The sequence below is a fragment of the Diceros bicornis genome, chromosome 1, assembly GCF_020826845.1.
Source record: "Diceros bicornis minor isolate mBicDic1 chromosome 1, mDicBic1.mat.cur, whole genome shotgun sequence".
Taxonomy (NCBI): domain Eukaryota; kingdom Metazoa; phylum Chordata; class Mammalia; order Perissodactyla; family Rhinocerotidae; genus Diceros; species Diceros bicornis.
In genome coordinates, this window is record NC_080740.1 from 53640434 (window position 1) to 53657011 (window position 16578).

Sequence of the window (16578 nt, forward strand, 5' to 3'; positions counted from 1 at the left end):
TATTAGAGGAGATGGCTATTAAACAAATAATTACACAAATAATCATATTTTGTAATTGTGATAAGTGCTGGAGCCTTTCCTTAAGTAACTGAACTTCCTCTTGGTGCCTCTTGGTCTGAAATACACTATGATACAATAATTTGCCCTTGAGAGGAGGAAGCAGAGACCAAGGTCCCAGGATGAAATGTTCAAATAACATCTACAAATCTTGTGACCATATATGAGAACTCTCAGCATAGCATGATGAAAGTTGCCTGTTGTCACCGTCTTTATTTGCTTTTGGAGATCACATCAGACTCCACTGATACTTTCTGGCAGATCCTGTTTTGGGTTTTTCCTGGGGAAATAGGTGCAGAAAGCTAGATAGACTTTTCAATGGTTGTGGTCTTCAGTCTTGGGAAAAGGAACCGGAGGGCAAGGCCGTGTGCAGTGTCCCTACATCTGGGCCAAGCAGGGTCTTCAGCTCCCTCCAGAGCTGCACTGGCATCTCGGGTACTCAGATTGGTTCTTAAATTAGAGTTTTATACCTTTAAACATTCTTCATACTGTTTGAAGAAGCTACAATCGACATCTCCCAAGCAGCTCAGCAGAACTTTGTTGCTAGGCAGCAGACGTTTAAAGACAATTTGTCAATTTCTGCCAGAAGAGAAAAGTAGTAAACATTCACATTCTTAGAAAATTGCTTGTTTTCCAGCTTCCAACTTTCTTGCCATGGCAAGGCTTCCAGTTCATCAGTGTCCATTTTATTCTTTATTTAGTTTTCATAAATAATTCAGAGGCGTTTTAGGAGAATAATTGAGCCTTTTTTCAAGCCCAACCTCTGGCAATTCAAAACAAAAAGATGTTTAAGTTACAATCGAGTTGCCATATTTGTGGACAAGTTTTACATAAATGTACAGAGGCTCCTTTGGAAGGTACAGAGTTCCCAGCTGCCCAGCAGCTGCCCAGCTGTAGCCTTGAGCAGCAGCCCAGGAAGGTGGTGGCAGATCCATGGAAGGCTCTTGAGTCATTCAGCCTTTGTTAGCAGCTCGCATGTGCCGGGCCTTGTGTGCACTGCTGGGCTCCAAACTGTGGCCCAGCCATACCTCCCTGAGCTCACCTTCTAGTGAGGAAGACATGGAAAGAAACCAGAAGATTCTTGGGCTATGGGAGTTCAGAGGAAGGGCTAGAACCCAGCCTGGGATTGGAGAAGACTCCCCAGAGCACATATGGGCTGAACTGAGACCGTAAGGATGAAATAGGCTAGCCCTGCTGTGGCAAGGGAGAAGTATCCCAGCAGAGTCCTCTTATGTGCCAAGGTTGAAAAATGCTCAGGAGACTACAAGTGCATCTGTGTGGCCACAGGGCCTGGTAGACCCTGCAGCTCAGCCGGAGGGCAGTGGGAAGACAGAGGAAAGCACTGGAGGGTTTGGGGCTTGCAAAGGCCACCATCTGCTTTGCATATTCTAGCCCTTAGGGAAGCCACCTGATTTGACTTTGGGTTAACTCAAGGGCATTGGAAATGAGCATGAGGCCTGAGGGGCAGGGGCTGTGGGGGAGTGCTAGATGGCTCCAGAGTTGTCTTGGCCTGGGTTCCTTTGCCGCTTCAACATGTAGCACCTTGTGTAGGTTATTTAACTAACTTGAGTCCCAGGTTTCTCAACCGTAAAATAGGGATGATGGTAGCACCTGCCTCACAGAGTTGGTGTGGGGACTAATAATAAATTAATTCAAGAATAGCCGTTAGACTGATCCTCGGCACTCAGCCGTCTTACTTAAAGAAGAGCTGGGACCATTCTGATAGTGCTCCCCCTCCTGTGCGTCCATCAGTCCTCTGCCCAAAAGGGCCACTGGTGTCCAGTCTGCCACCTGCTCCCTGAGTCACCCAGGACGAAACTTGGAACTCTTGGGACCAGACTCTTCTCTCTCCTGACTCTCCTTGTCCAAGTAGAGTCCGGGGTCCCTTCCCACTCTGAGTGCTCAGTGCCAAGCCCATCCCTAGGTCAGGGCTTCCTCTCCCCCGCAGCATGGGGCGGCACTCTGGTCTCTCCGACTCCAGCGTGGGCAGCGCACTGGTCCCTAGGCCTCTAGCCCTGCAGACCAGAGGCTGTCTGTTAACTCTCTTCGCGTCCATGTGCTTGGAGATTTCAGCTCCAGGTATGTCCACAAGGTGTCTCACCCTATTAAGGGGGTTCAAAAAGCACTGCCAAGGAGCCAGCTGGGGGCCTCAGACTCAGCAGAGAATTCCCCAGAGAGGCCCTTTCATTCGTTCCTTCATTCATTCATTTTCTCAGTAAGTGTTTACTGAGCACCTGCTGAGTGCCAGTCACCACGCCAGGCACTGAGAATGTAGCAGAGAACAGGACAGGTGTGGCAGGGGAGATGACGAGAAACGGGCAACATGAGTACACCAGTTAATTTGCAAGAGGGTAAGTGTTGGGGAGTGAGGCAGGATAATGAGGTGGAAAGTGGCTCTGTTGGGCAGTTGGCACTCCCTGACTCAGGGTGATCAGGGAAGGAGTCCCCAACGAGGTGGCCTTTAAATTACAGCCCCAGATGAGGGTTTCAGTCTCATCCGTGCCTCTCTGGAGGGGCACACAGTGACACTGGGCTCTTGAAGGGCTGATTTCTGGGGGCAAGATGATGGGCTGTCCCAGGGGCACCACTTGACCTGCCTGGGTCAGGAGAACTTTGAGGGAGTCATGAGTCCACTGTGGGTTCAGTTCACCACTGCCAGGTCCTGTCCTGGGGCCTGGAGGGACATAATCTAGCTTCAGCCCTGCTGGGCTTGGCAGAGGCCTCCCTAGGAAGGGCCCCAGCCAGCGAGGGGGGCCTGCTGAAGGACACCACAGAAGCACCCAATGTCTGAGTTTGTGTTCTTGTATCAGCCGTCTTACTGCTTGCTAATAAGATATGCAGATTATCAGGGCTGTGAAATCTTAGCCACATTCTGTCTTCTGTTTAATTAGCATTTAATCGTAATCTCATTTTAATTTTTTCACACTGGCACCCTAATTAAATGTTAGGGTGTTAGTTTTAACAATTAAATTATATTGGCAAATAGAGTCTTCAAGAAACTTGACCTTTTTCAAGCCAGGGCCCTTTGTAGCTAGATGCAGACGTTAATTCGATTTCCGCAAGATGCTGTGCCTCAAGCCCCCTTGGTGCCACCATTTCAGTTATTTCCTTGTGGTTATGGCCCAAGATTCGAATGAGACGCATACAGCCAGTGAGTTGGGCCCCCGGCGGGCAGAGGTTACCACTACATGGGTTTGTCCTGAGCTTCTGGAAGGCCAATAGATGCTGATTTTTCGGGGAGGGGTGGGTTTGGACTTTGATCTGAGGCCTGGAGAACTCCTTGAAGTGGTTTCTCCTGTCTCAGTGATGTGAACTCTTCTTTAACTTGTGATTCTCATGTGATGATCACTGGGCGAGTTGGTACCAAAGCAAGTCACATAGTGTCTGGAGCTGCCACCAGGTCCCCTTTGTGGGAGGCCACCGTGAGGTCAGGCAATTGGGGCAGGAGAGGCGGTGCCAGTGCCACCGGGGCTGGGCTTGGAGGTTGTTCTGGGACAGGGGTGGGGCAGCAGACGGAATGTTGGGAAGAGCAGTTTCCCCGAGTGAGCAGGTGCTCAGAAGAAAACCAGAGCATGAGGGTGCGGCCACTCTTGGCCTGGCTCTGAGGAGATTTGGATGGGCTTGATTGAGAAGGAATTCAACCCCATCCTCCTCCTACCCCATCACACACACCAGATGGTACTGTGGAGCCCCCACCAAGCAGGGGACATAGTGTTCTTGTTCCTCAGGGACCTTGGAGACTCTGATCCATGGGAAGCTGTTCTCTAGGCTGCCCCAAATCCCAGTCTCTCCCTCAGTTATTTGCATAATGTCCTGGCATTTCGTTTGCCTGGGGTTGGCGTCCTGCACTCTTTTAGACCTCCATTTGTGCCTCTGGTTGCCACTACAAACATAATTTTATTTATTTATTTATTTAAATTTTTATTTATTTATTTTCCCTCCAAAGCCCCAGTAGATAGTTGTATGCCATAGTTGCACATCCCTCCAGCCGCTGTACGTGGGACACAGCCTCAGCATGGCCGGAGAAGCGGCGCGTCGGTGCGCGCCAGGGATCCGAACCCGGGCCGCCAGCAGCGGAGCGCACGCACTCAACCGCTAAGCCATGGGGCCGGCCCTCTACAAACATAATTTTAAACTTTCAACAGAAAGTCGCTGAACAGTCACTTAATGGCAGTATTGTCTTCACAGAAGCCTTTCATGCCATCTGATTTTTCCTCGTAGTTTTTTTTTTTGCCTTTCTTGGTGAGTCTTTCCTCCTCCCTCTGAGGTCCACTCCCGTCCATCCCTCAAACTCTGTCCTTTAATAGGTCAGAACACATCTCAATTCAGCACATTTATTGGAACTTCCACTGTGTGCAAAGCACTGTGCTGGGTTCAGAGAAGATGCCTTATTGTACTTACTGCTTTTGTGTTGTCTTCTTACTTTTAAGCAAGTGGGCAGAAAGCCACCTGGAGTTGTGTTTGCCTTTTCCTCCCTGGCCTGTGGAGCAGACCACCTTGAGGCAGTCTGAAGCCACTCCTTCCACCCTTGCTCCCAACAGGTTTTCCGGACAGACTTGATCACAGCTATGAAGATCCCAGACTCATACCAGCTCAGCCCGGATGACTACTACATCCTGGCGGATCCATGGCGACAGGAATGGGAGAAAGGCGTGCAGGTGCCCGCCGGGGCAGAGGCCATTCCAGAGCCCGTGGTGAGGTGAGCCGGGCAGCCCAGGCTAGGGAGCCATAGGCAGAGGAGGAGGGGGAGGCTAGGACCAGGCAAGGGACCTACCAGACCTGGGATTCCTTTCTAGCCCATCTCTATTCTTTCTTAGATTCTTTTGTCCCATAACCATTGAAATGTGTCAGAAATACTGACAGTTTACATTTGAGGCTAAGGGCTTGGGCTCAGCTCTGGAGCCAAATGGCTTGAGTTTAAATTGCCAGTCCCATTCAGTGTGACCTTGGACCAGAAATGTAATCTCCTTGGGCCTCAGTTTCCTTGTCTGTGAAATGGGAATCACAACACCTACCCCGGGACCAGCCCGGTGGCGCAAGTGGTTAAGTGCATGCACTCCGCTGTGGTGGCCCGGGGTTCGCCGGTTCGGATCCCGGGCGCGCACCGACGCACTGCTTGGCAAGCCATGCTGTGGCGGTGTCCCATATAAAGTAGAGGAAGATGGGCACGAATGTGAGCCCAGGGCCAGTCTTCCTCAGCAAAAAAAGAAGAGGACTGGTATTGGATGTTAGCTCAGGGCTGGTCTTCCCCACAAAAAAAAAAAAAAACACCTACTCCGTACGGTGGTCAAGGTGATGTAGGGAAATGATGCTTGGAAGGCACTTCACAGGACCTGGCACACACAGTAAGAACTGGCCTTGGACTAGCTTGATGTCACCTGAGCTGGGTCCCCACAAGCAGATGTCATCATGGAAATCTCCAGGCTTTTAACTAGTCCTTAAGACAGGGATAAGCCATGCTCTTGACTCCTTAAACCTTTTGAAAGAGTTCCTAGTGGGAAGGAGTTGAGTGCCTAGCACACAGCAGATGCACAGGGAGCAGTTGCTATGACCAGCCTCCGAGGAGGCGCCCCCTGCCAGGGCTGGGTCAAGGTTGTGTCAGTGATGAGTCCTCTCTGGGCTTCTGGTCTTGTGGGATGGAGCGACTCCTGTGTCCTCTTCTCAGGAGGTAGCCTCAGGGCCATGATGGGCCTTGCCTCTAGCAACAGAGTTCAGCCAGGTGCTTCTTTCTGTACCCTGGGAAGCCCTCCAAGTCATGTCCTGGGGCAGAGGGGCCTGCTGTCCTGGCCTCCCCCACCCACCAACTCGCCTGGGCTAGGCAGCTTGTGTTATTGGTGGTCCTCTCCTGGCCTTGGCAGCCCTATGGCTCTCGCTTAGGCCCATTTGACCAAGCCTGAGGTAGAGATTGCAGCCATCATCTCCCTTGACATTGGCACTGTTGCTTACTGGCAGCCACACCTATGACTGGCTCACAGGCACCTAGTGCCCGCTTGATGCCAGGCCTGTGCTGGGCATGGGATTAGAGACGAAGCAGACTCTAAACCCCGCTTGGGTGCTCAGAGAGGATTGGGTTGGGCCAGGCTCATCCTCCTGTGGCTCCTGAGGGCCAAGTCCTTACCAACACTTGTCTGGGGCCTTCTGAGAATTGCGGGAGCTCCAGGCCACTCTAGACAGGAGTGTGTGCGGCATTTGGAGAAAGAATTTATTCTCCACGTTTCCTGCCCAGGGCCAGAAACATGGGGCAAGCTCCCAGCCAGTTTCATACCTCACCTCTGCAGACTGAAGAACTTGACCAACTGAAGCCTGTTTCTTCCTCTGTAAAATGGGGCTAGTAACAGTACGTGCCTGATGGTGTGGTGGTGAGGATTAACTGAGAATACACGTGCCAAGGGCCCAGGGTGACCAGGGGGAGGGCGGGCCACCAGCTGGGGAGAGAGAGCAGAGTTCCGGTTAGGCTTGGCCCAGCAGTCTGTCCTCTCTCCTTGATGTCAGTGTCAGGTGGTTCCGGAAATATCCGCTGGCCTGGGTAATTAATTGCAGATGCTTCCACGCCAGTAGCTTGGCTTCAGTCTGCCTGCACGGTGCTTTATCTGTTGACATCAAGAGGAGAGCACGTGTTCAGACAGCTCTGGCTTTGCTAGGTGCATTCCTCACATATGCATGGCTGCTCTGAGCTGATGGGAGCCAGGCACTCCTGGCCTGTCCGTGCTCTTTGGAGGTGGGGTGGGGTGCTCTCTTGCAGGTATCTCCATGTCCCTTCCTCTATCTCCCACCAGCCTGGTCCCTTCGTCTTCCTGGGTGCCTCCCACTGCACAGCCCTCATCTGAAAGCCAGCACTGCAGCCACCATGGTCAGAATTGTTATAGGGACTCTGTTCCTGAGAACTTGCTGTGCTGAGCCTGTTATGTTCATCTTCTCAGTTAATTATCATATTGGCTCTATCAAGTACATATTACTGTCACCATTTTATAGATGAGGAAGTCAGGAAATTCGGGGGAATTCCCTGCGTGACTGCCAAGGCCTAGTGGGCTGGGACAGGAAATCACAGGCCACGGGAACGAGCCCTGGGTTGCCCCTGTGTGGCCCATGAGAGAGAGTCTTGTGCCCTGATCGCCCCAGCGTGCTGCTCTGGCGCCCTCTTCCTGCTGCTACCCTGGCCTCCTTGTCTGGTCCTCCCTGGCCCTTGGGCAAGTCTGCCCACTTCATGGTCTGACATTTCTCAGGGTAACAAGAGCCTGTCTTGCCCTCAGATAGTGAATTTAGTGAGAGCCTATGCTGCTCCCTCAGTGTGGCTACAAGACTCAGCCCCGGGCAAAATCAACCTCTGGTGTCTGTCTGATCTTCTGGAGTAGAAACCCCTCCCCTCCCCGAGATCCCAGCCCGGCCGTCCACCTCCTCCTAGCTGACCTCAGTCCTGCTGGCTACAGCTGACACTGAGGACTTTGCTTACAGTAAGGTCAGTCCATGCCTGGTAGGAGAGCTTCCTCCATAGCCAGAGCCAGGAGAGGCCAAACAGATGAAGATGAGAGCCCCAGGAAGCATAGGAAATGCCTTTTCTGGTGTGAGCCCCTTAACCCCAGCTTCCCAGAGAAAGGAACGTGATCTTGCCCCTAAGAAGTCTGGCCAGGTGGCAACTGACTGAGCACACAGGTGTGGGTAGTAGGTGTGTGGTAGTAGGTCGGTAGGTGGTGGGGGTTTGGACAAGGGTTATCCAAAACACTGACTAAGCATATGCTAGGGGCACAAGCAAATCAGGATCATGACAAAATTACAGTCTGTTTTTATTTATTTATTTATTTTTAACTTTTTTTGCTGAGGAAGATTTGCCCTGAGCTAACATCTGCTGCCAATCTTCCTCTTTTTGTATGTGAGTCACTGCCACAGCAAGGCAACTGACAGACGAGTGGTATCGGTCCATGCCTGGGAACCAAACCCAGGCCGCTGAAGGAGAGCACGCCGAACTTAACCACTAGGCCACTGGGCCTGGCCCAACAGTCTGTTTTTAAAAGAATGTATTAATTCAAATGAGAGCCTCATGAGGAAAGGCAAAATTTTGTAGGACTAAGAGTATTAGTATTGCTTCTATTTGGAATGACCTATATGGGGGGTGGGGGATGTCACACCATTATCTTAATCTGGGCCTCTTGTGTGGGAAAAGGTGGCACCAAGCCCTTTCCCTTTCTCTTTGCCCCCTCGACCTCCTCTAGGCCTCCTTCCTGGCCTGGAGGCCATTCTGCCTCCCTGTCTCCTTCATCGTTCCTGCCACTCTTGCCGACACCCAGGTGTTTCCTGGAGCCCAGGAGCCCTCCCCATAGCTCAGCCATGTCTTTGTGCCCTCCAGGGCTCTGCCCTCCCCTCCCTGAGTCTGCACTGAGTCACAGCCCCTGGCAGCCCTGTCTCCGACCCCAGAAGGCCTCTCGGGCAAGTGAGGGGCCTCCTAGCCCCGGCAAGGCTGGCCAGATGGAGGCCAGGCTCTGCAGCAATAACCATGGCAACCAGTCGGGGGTGGGAAGAGCTGGCATTTTGAACTGGTGTCAGGAACTGAGGGGCAGCCCACATCTGAGCCAGGAGGGGAAACTAGGCTCTCCCAAGGCAAAAAGCCCTCGTATTCCATTTCAGAAGGAGCAAAGTGAGATCCACAAGCAAAGTGAGGTCTTAAAATACATCCTCACATACAGAGTGCTTACTGTGTGCCAGGCGCTGTTTTAAGAGCTTTACCTGTGTTCATTCATTTAATTCTCACACCAGCCATACAAGGTAGGTACTACGATCAGCCCGTTTTTTGGAGGAGCCTACTGGGACGCAGAGAAGTTAAATGGCTTGCCTGGAGTCATATTAAGTGGTCGAGTGGGGCTCTGAGTCCACGCTCTGCAGCCAGGCCCCTTCCAAGCAGCCTCAGAGGCCGAGCTATGGCCAGAGGGAGGGCTGACCTGGAGTGTGATCCTGGGAGCGTAGTAGGTGCGTCTTTGTGATCCAGGGGAGGAGGCCTCCATCTTGAGGGGGTGGGTGGGCACTATAGCGAGGGACCCACTGCTCAGGTAACATTGTATCTGGGGGAAGGACAAGGTGGGTGGGCAGCACTGTGTCTTCTGTGGCCGTAGATCTTTTATCTGAAAAGGGCCACCCATAGCCATAGACCTTTTATCTGGAAAGGGCCACCCTGGGCTGCAACAATGTAGCTGGGTAGGGCTCCTCCCCACCCCAGAGGAGACCTGGCCTCAGTTCCAGTTGCCCTGAGGCTGTTGGTGAAGGAGGGGCTAGGGCTTGTGAGGGCATGGGGACAATCCCTGTGGCCTCAAGGGGATGCTGAAGGACCTGGAGCCCAGCTGGCCCATCCCACTTGTCTCAAAGTGGCCAGCACCCAGCATTGCTCAGGATAGCACTTGGAATGCCTCCTCCAGTCTCTGCAGAGTGGGCAGGTGGGAGGAGGAAGTATAAGGAAGGAGTGGAAGGAGGTGGGCCCTGCTTGGTATCAAAGTCTCACACCTCACTTGCCCACCAGCTCCTCAGCTGGGCTGGCCAACTCCCTGGAGGCCTCCAGACCCAGTGAGGATAGCAGGCTGAGGGTCCCTCCCCTCATGACACCCCCTCTTGGTTTCCTAGGATCCTCCCGCCGTTGGAAGGCCCCCCTCCCCAGGTGTCCCCTAGCAGCTCTGAACTTGGCGAGGGCTCCCAGCCTGATTGGCCAGGGGGCAGCCGCTATGACCTGGACGAGATTGACGCCTACTGGCTGGAGCTCATCAACTCGGAGCTCAAGGAGATGGGTAGGTGACCCACCAGGCTGAGAATGGGGTGGGGTGGGCCAGGGAGGGTTTTCTTCTGGACCCCAGCATCCTCACCCTCGAAGGGTAGGCGCCATGACTGGGCTTTGGCACCATGTGGATCTGGGGGAAGTCCCTGCTGCATTACTGATTAGAGAAGCGATTTGGTATCTCTGTGCCTCGGTTTCTGTAGCTGTCAGGTGAGGGCAGTAATAGCACGTAATTTACAGAGTTCTTGGGAGTATTGTAAGCGTGACTGTCACGTGAAGAGTAAGTGAGCACACAAGTGGTCAGGGATGACAGATGGGGCTGAGGTCAGTTGGTATGGGCCTCCTGGCTGGAGCCCATTAACATGTCCCAAGAAGGGCAGCTCTGCCATATTCAGCTACCTTCAGATGTCCCCCAATACACGCGGCTCAAGCAGTGGATTCCCCATGGAGCCAGCCTCATCCCAGAGATACTTCCATGCTATCTGCATGTACACGTGTGTGTGTGGTCGCAAGCGTGCTGTCTAAAGTCAAACACAACAGGCCCCAGGAGCCTTTGAGATTGGATGGTCCAGCTCATTCAGTTTTCAGACGACGGAGCTGAGGCCCAAGACAGTAGATGCATTTTCCCAGGTCACACAACAATGAGTGGAACCCTTCCCATACATCTGCCCTGAAAGGCCGGGCTCCTAACACCCTCCCCTGCTGTCTCCACAGAGAGGCCCGAGCTGGACGAGTTGACGCTAGAGCGTGTGCTGGAGGAGCTGGAGACACTGTGCCACCAGAATATGGCACGGGCCATCGAGACACAGGAGGGGCTGGGCATTGAGTATGATGAGGATGTCGTCTGTGACGTGTGCCGCTCTCCCGAGGGCGAAGATGGCAACGAGATGGTCTTTTGTGACAAATGCAACGTCTGTGTGCACCAGGTGGGCAGCCCCCTGATTGCCCTCACCCACACTGCGTACTCACGTGCTGCCCAGGCGGGCCCCTGCCTGGGGCTGCTCATCTTGGCTGTAGGAATGCAGCAGCTGTGTGGGCACAGGCCCCTAAGAAGGGCAAGGCAGGAGGAAGGGAATGGCGAGTGCCCGTGGTGCCCCTTGGCTCAGCCCTGTCAGCCAGACTTGAGCAAATGCCCATTGGATGATCTTTCTGTTCCCTCTCGGCGGCCTCCCTCAGACCCTCCCCACCAAATGCCCTGCCCCCCTGCCCCTCCTCCTCTGCTCCGTCCTGAACTTACAAAGAGACCCGCACAGTGAAGTAATTAAGAGCAAAGAGCCATGCTGCTTGGTTTCAAACCGTGGCTCTGCCCTTTATAAGCTCTGTGACTTTCAGCAAGTTTCTTAACCTCTCTGGGCCTCTATTTCCTCAACTATAAATAAAAGTAAGTTGTGAGGATTAAGTTACTTACTAGGAGTTACTTGCTTAGAACAGTGTAGTGAGGGCTGTAGGTATTGGTCACCGTGACTGGTATTATAAACCAGGTATGGCCTGGCCAGGCCCCCCTGTTGATCTTGGGCCCCAAGGCTCTAGGTCTTGGGCATCCCTGGAGCTTGTTTGCAAAAGACCTGACTGGAACCCAGTGGACCCACTCTGTCCCTGACTTTGAGGCCCCCCTTACCCTTTGCTGCTGGAATAGTTCCTGGGCAGCTCAGAGGGGCTTCACCTGGCTGGCAGGTGGGTGGGCAGTGCACCCCCCCCACTCATCACATCCCTTATACCCAGCAGCTCTTAGGTCTGTAAACCCCACACATGACCAGGAGGAGCCCTCTTAGCAGATCCCCCTGAAGAAAGATGAAAGCTCTGGGCCTTGTCCTCAGGTCCTGTACATACCCGAATTTATATTCAACTGAAGGGAGTTCATGGACACTTCTGAAGTCCATCACTGATTAGGAACCGCTGGCTAAAGTGACTAACCTCCCAGCAGAGGGCAAACCTGAGCCCTGTCACAGAGGACTGTGAAATGCTGACGTTTCAGGTACACGACGCAGGCAGAGAGCTTCCCAGGAGCCCTTGCATTATAATCCCTTAGGAGGTCTCCTCGCCAGAGCCTGGTAGCATATGGCTCTGTAGCAACTAGCTCAGGCTGGGGCTGGGACCAGTTGCAGCTGATTGCTGACCAGATGCAGATTGGCCAGTGCCTCTGACTCATGACCACCCTGCTCTCTCCTCAGGCATGCTACGGGATCCTCAAGGTGCCCACGGGCAGCTGGCTGTGCCGGACGTGTGCACTGGGTGTCCAGCCAAAGTGCCTGCTCTGCCCCAAGCGAGGAGGAGCCCTGAAGCCCACCAGAAGTGGGACCAAGTGGGTGCATGTCAGCTGCGCTCTGTGGATTCCTGAGGTGGGCAGACGTGGGGTGGGGTGGCCCTGGGGGACAACCCTGGGGAAGTGGGTCTGCATGGAACTCAGAATGAGGTAGCAGAGCCCTGGGAAATGGGGGTGTCTCAAGTGTCAAGCTGGGAAGAACTGGGACAGCAGCCCACAGGGAACTTTGCCTGTGGACCTGGCAGAACCCAGATGGTGGTCTGCATGGGAAAATGAGATTATGGGCCCCTGGAGGATCTAGGTGGTAGGTCTGAGAGCTGGACAGAAGTCAGGCAGCTGGCTACAGGGGAAAGCAGGTTGTGGGGCCATCAAAATCTAGGCAGTGGTTCCAACCAAAGTCAAGCCGCCTGTTTCAAACAAAAATAAGTCAAATGATCTAAAAGGAAATCAGGCAGTGAGCCTAATTAAAATTGGATAGTGGGCCTGAGGCTGTGGCTGGGATGGAGGGGTGAGCCTGGGTCTGAGTCTAGGTGAAAAGGGACCATGGGTGACAGGCTGGGCCCACAGTGAGTTAAGAGGCCCTGGGCTCCCAGAAGGCCATCCCATTTTATCTGAAATGTGAAATGCTGACACTGGCCAGAGTTTCAGCCCTGGTCCTGCTGTGTGCCCTGACCCAGAATGAGGCCCCGCTCCGCTGCTGCCTGTGCCCAGAAGTAAGCCAGGTGGCCCTGTCAGCAGGTGGGCCTCCCTTCGGGGGCTCCCAGTCTGAAAGTCTTTGCTGGGATCCACACTGCAGCCTTCTGTGATGATAGTGGTTGTGTTGGCAAGGTCACTCACTCCCAGATCAGCATCTGGAAGGCTGGACTAACTCTTGAGTACACCCTGGGCTGGGCACAGCAGGCACAGAGAGAACCAACAGAGATCCCACTCCAGGAGCCCTTGGGTTCAGGACCCCTGAACAGGGGCCCTTCTTCCATCCTCAGGCAGGTACAGTGGGGAGGTAAATGTACCCTGCCTCTGGGGCTGAGGGGTGGGCTGTGCCAGGAGACGTGGGCATGGTGGTTGTTGACCTGTCCCCATAGGAGGGGTTAAACAGGCACATGCCCATCAGCCAGGAAAGCCCTGGAGGCCCCCCAAAAGGAGATGCTGCTTTGGGCCTTTTCTTGGAGCCCAGAAAAATAAGTAAAATAAATACAAGTTATAATGAGAACTCTGAAGATGCTATTAACAAAGACCTGAGGTACAGAAGAGAGGGAGACCTTGCATGTACTTACTGCACATGCATGCACACACAACACACACACACACAGAAGCATCTCTGTCTTGAGGGCTACACAGTCACATTTACACACACTCAGTCATTTGCAGACACTGCTGTGCACTCTCACACAGTCCAAACAATTTAGGACTAGTCAGAGGTGAGCACACACTAACAACTTACCTGCTGGTCAGCTTGGGACAGTCAGGAAGGACTTGGGATTCAGGGGCTCTCCCACTGCCCTGTCTGCTACCGCCTGGTCTCAGCAGACAGCCCCCCATTTGGGGAATCCTGGAGGCAGGCTGAGGACAAGAGACCTGATGCAGCTCCCTGTGTCCCGCCCAGGTCAGCATCGGGTGCCCTGAGAAGATGGAGCCCATCACCAAGATCTCGCATATCCCAGCCAGCCGCTGGGCTCTATCCTGCAGCCTCTGCAAGGAGTGCACAGGCACCTGCATCCAGGTACAAGGCCACTTCACCCCGCTGCTGCCTGGGAGCCCATGCAGGAGCCAGCTGCATAGAGGGGCGTGTCTGGGACATCCTGAAAAACAGGCAGCTGCCACGACCCTTCACCCACCCCCGTGGTGCTGCAGACAGAGCCACTGATGGGCCAAGGAGGCCTGGGACTGGGACCAGAGTCAGAACCCCACCTGGGAGCATTCCTCCATCCCCAGGTCCTCTAAGCACAGGGTACAGGCCTGGGGAGCCAATGCTCACCACCCCATTGCATTGCTGAGGACTCTGGCTTTCCCCAAGAGCAAGTGTCTTTGGGCTTAATTAATTCAGTGACCTCACTTCTGATGTCAAACCCAACATGTGGGAGGGTTAGGAATCAAACTTGTCCTTCACCTGAGCGAACAGGCTCTCTTGACACAGGGCAGGGCTGCACACATCCTAGTGTGCATCAGTAGTACCGGAGGGCTCGTCAACACAGTGCTGGGCCTACCCCCAGAGGTCCTGATTCGTAGGTCTGGAGTGGGGCTGAGAATTTGCATTTCTTGTACATTCCCAGGTGATGCTGATGCTGCTGGTCTGTAGCTGGGGAGGCGGGGGGGTCATCCTTTCTCTCCCTCGTCTCTCCAGGAACAGTTGTCATCGCAAACACTAGATGTGCCTTCACCTGTTTCAAAATGGCTTGTGAGTGCAGCTTAAATGGTCACTAATAGTTGGGTGGGTTATTGCAGAAACAGTCACCAGCTGCCCACGCCGTCATCTGAGGTTGGGAGGGAGGGGCAGGTCCTGAATTGGTCCTGGCTGCCTGGGCAAAAGGAGAAAGAAGGGGTCCAACTCCCGTTCCCCTTCCCAGAGGACAAAGGGGGAGACAACTCCCCATCTTAGATTACGTTGTGCTAGAGGAGGCAGTGACCTGTCACCAGCCTCTTTCTGTTGATGCCTCTGATCCTAAAGTCATTTTGCCCACACGGAAATGCAGCTTGTCCCCAGAGGGGTTGCCCAATCATGATGGTTGACTTCCCCAGGGTATATGGTGCTGAACCCCCCCTTCCTTTCCAGCTCCCTCAGAGCTCCCACTTCCCACCTGCCATGGCTCCCTCCATACCTTGCAGGATGTTGGGAGCTCATGCCTTCTTATTTAGGGTCTCACCAGCATTCTGTTCTCGGTGGAACCCCAGGGCATGCCCCACATCCTCCTTCCTTCCTCCAGGGCTCCCTGCATGCCTGACGCTGCCCTTCCTCTCCCTCCAGTGTTCCATGCCTCTTTGCATCACGGCGTTCCACGTCACATGCGCCTTTGACCATGGCCTGGAAATGCGGACTATATTAGCAGACAACGACGAGGTCAAGTTCAAGTCGTTCTGCCAGGAGCACAGTGACGGAGGCCCGCGGGGTGAGCCCACGTCCGAGCCCGGGGAGCCCAGCCCTGCCGGCGAGGACCTGGAGAAGGTGACCCTACGCAAGCAGCGGCTGCAGCAGCTGGAGGAAGACTTCTATGAGCTGGTGGAGCCAGCCGAGGTGGCTGAGCGCCTGGACCTGGCTGAGGCACTGGTTGACTTCATCTATCAGTACTGGAAGCTGAAGAGGAAAGCCAATGCCAACCAGCCGCTGCTAACCCCCAAGACCGACGAGGTGGACAACCTGGCCCAGCAGGAGCAGGACGTCCTCTACCGCCGCCTGAAGCTCTTCACACACCTGCGGCAGGACTTAGAGAGGGTGAGTACCCCTGCCACCTGCCCGCCCAGTGGGCATCCCAGGAGGCCTTTCCATCCCACATGCACTGCCGTGGAGGAGCTGCAGCTCATCAGGATTCAAACTGAGTTCTGGCCAAGAGGGTGAGGGCCTCCAGGTCTTGGACAGGGTCGAGTAACCAATAGTTTGCAGAACAGGGGGGGGTCCAGCTCTTGAGTCTCTGAGGCCCTCTTGTCCCAGTCCTGGTGAAAGATGGGGGCCCTCCCAGGGTCATGAAGCTGGAGGGCACCAGAGCTGGAGCAAGGACCCGGGCTTCCAGCTCCTAGTGGCCTCTGGCCCCATTCCTGGCCTCTGTGGGCCCTGCTTGGTCCCAACACATCAGTTTCTGCTTAGAATTGAAGGCAGGGGAGGAACTGGGAACCACAACCAAGTTGAATCAGCCCAACAAGCATGTGCTGGGCCAGGGCAGGGAAGACAGGTGTGAACATGACTCCCGCGAGTGCTGGAGAGAGGGAACAGTATGAGCAGAGGCACGGGGGAGTGAGGGTGGGCTGGAGACACAGTGGCCTGTGGAGTGGAAGGATGGGGCTGAGTGGGTGGACCAAAGTCTGGAAGCTGCAGAAGCATTTTAAGCAGGGTCTATCCCGCTGTGGCTGCAACTTCCAAATACTCGCTCTGGAGGAGGAATCACAGGCCCCGGGGTGGGTGGGTTGGCTGAAACCCTCCAGCTTTGTGCTAGGAGACAGGTGATCTTGGCTTGGTCCAGGGTATAGCTTTGGAGGCTGAGGGAGATGAGGAGGGGGCATGGTCCCCATAGTTTGTGGCTATGCTGTGGAGGTTGGGGGACAGTGAGAGTTGCTTTCCTGGAGCATAGAGTCCCCAAAGCTTCCAGTCCCTCCTACTCTCCCTGGAAAGAATGTGAGGAGGTGTCCCACCTTCTGTGAGGTGTGCCCCTGAACTTCACTTTCCCCCCCGACCTCCAGCTAGTAAAGTACCATCCCCAAGTTGGAGGCAATCCAAGGATGAAACAGGATGTTCTGGGTCCTAGATCCAGTATTCTGAACCCCAGGTGCAGTTCTGGCCTCTCCACTCTGGGACATTCAG

The 16578-nt window shown here is 54.2% G+C and overlaps 1 protein-coding gene across 16 annotated transcripts in view; it reads left to right on the forward strand.

Moving 5' to 3' along the window:
- The window catches only part of JADE2 (jade family PHD finger 2), a 49065-nt gene that overhangs the window by 19093 nt on the left and 13394 nt on the right, over positions 1-16578 (forward strand). For 14 of the 16 annotated variants that reach the window (XM_058540512.1, XM_058540493.1, XM_058540492.1 and 11 more), the window contains 7 exons: positions 4599-4756; positions 9661-9821; positions 10523-10734; positions 11980-12147; positions 13675-13791; positions 14413-14466; positions 15034-15498. In XM_058540512.1, coding sequence (XP_058396495.1) covers positions 4599-4756; positions 9661-9821; positions 10523-10734; positions 11980-12147; positions 13675-13791; positions 14413-14466; positions 15034-15498 — 1335 coding nt within the window. The remainder of the gene's footprint in view (positions 1-4598; positions 4757-9660; positions 9822-10522; positions 10735-11979; positions 12148-13674; positions 13792-14412; positions 14467-15033; positions 15499-16578) is intronic. The other 2 variants (XM_058540523.1, XM_058540533.1) reach the window with 1 other exon arrangement.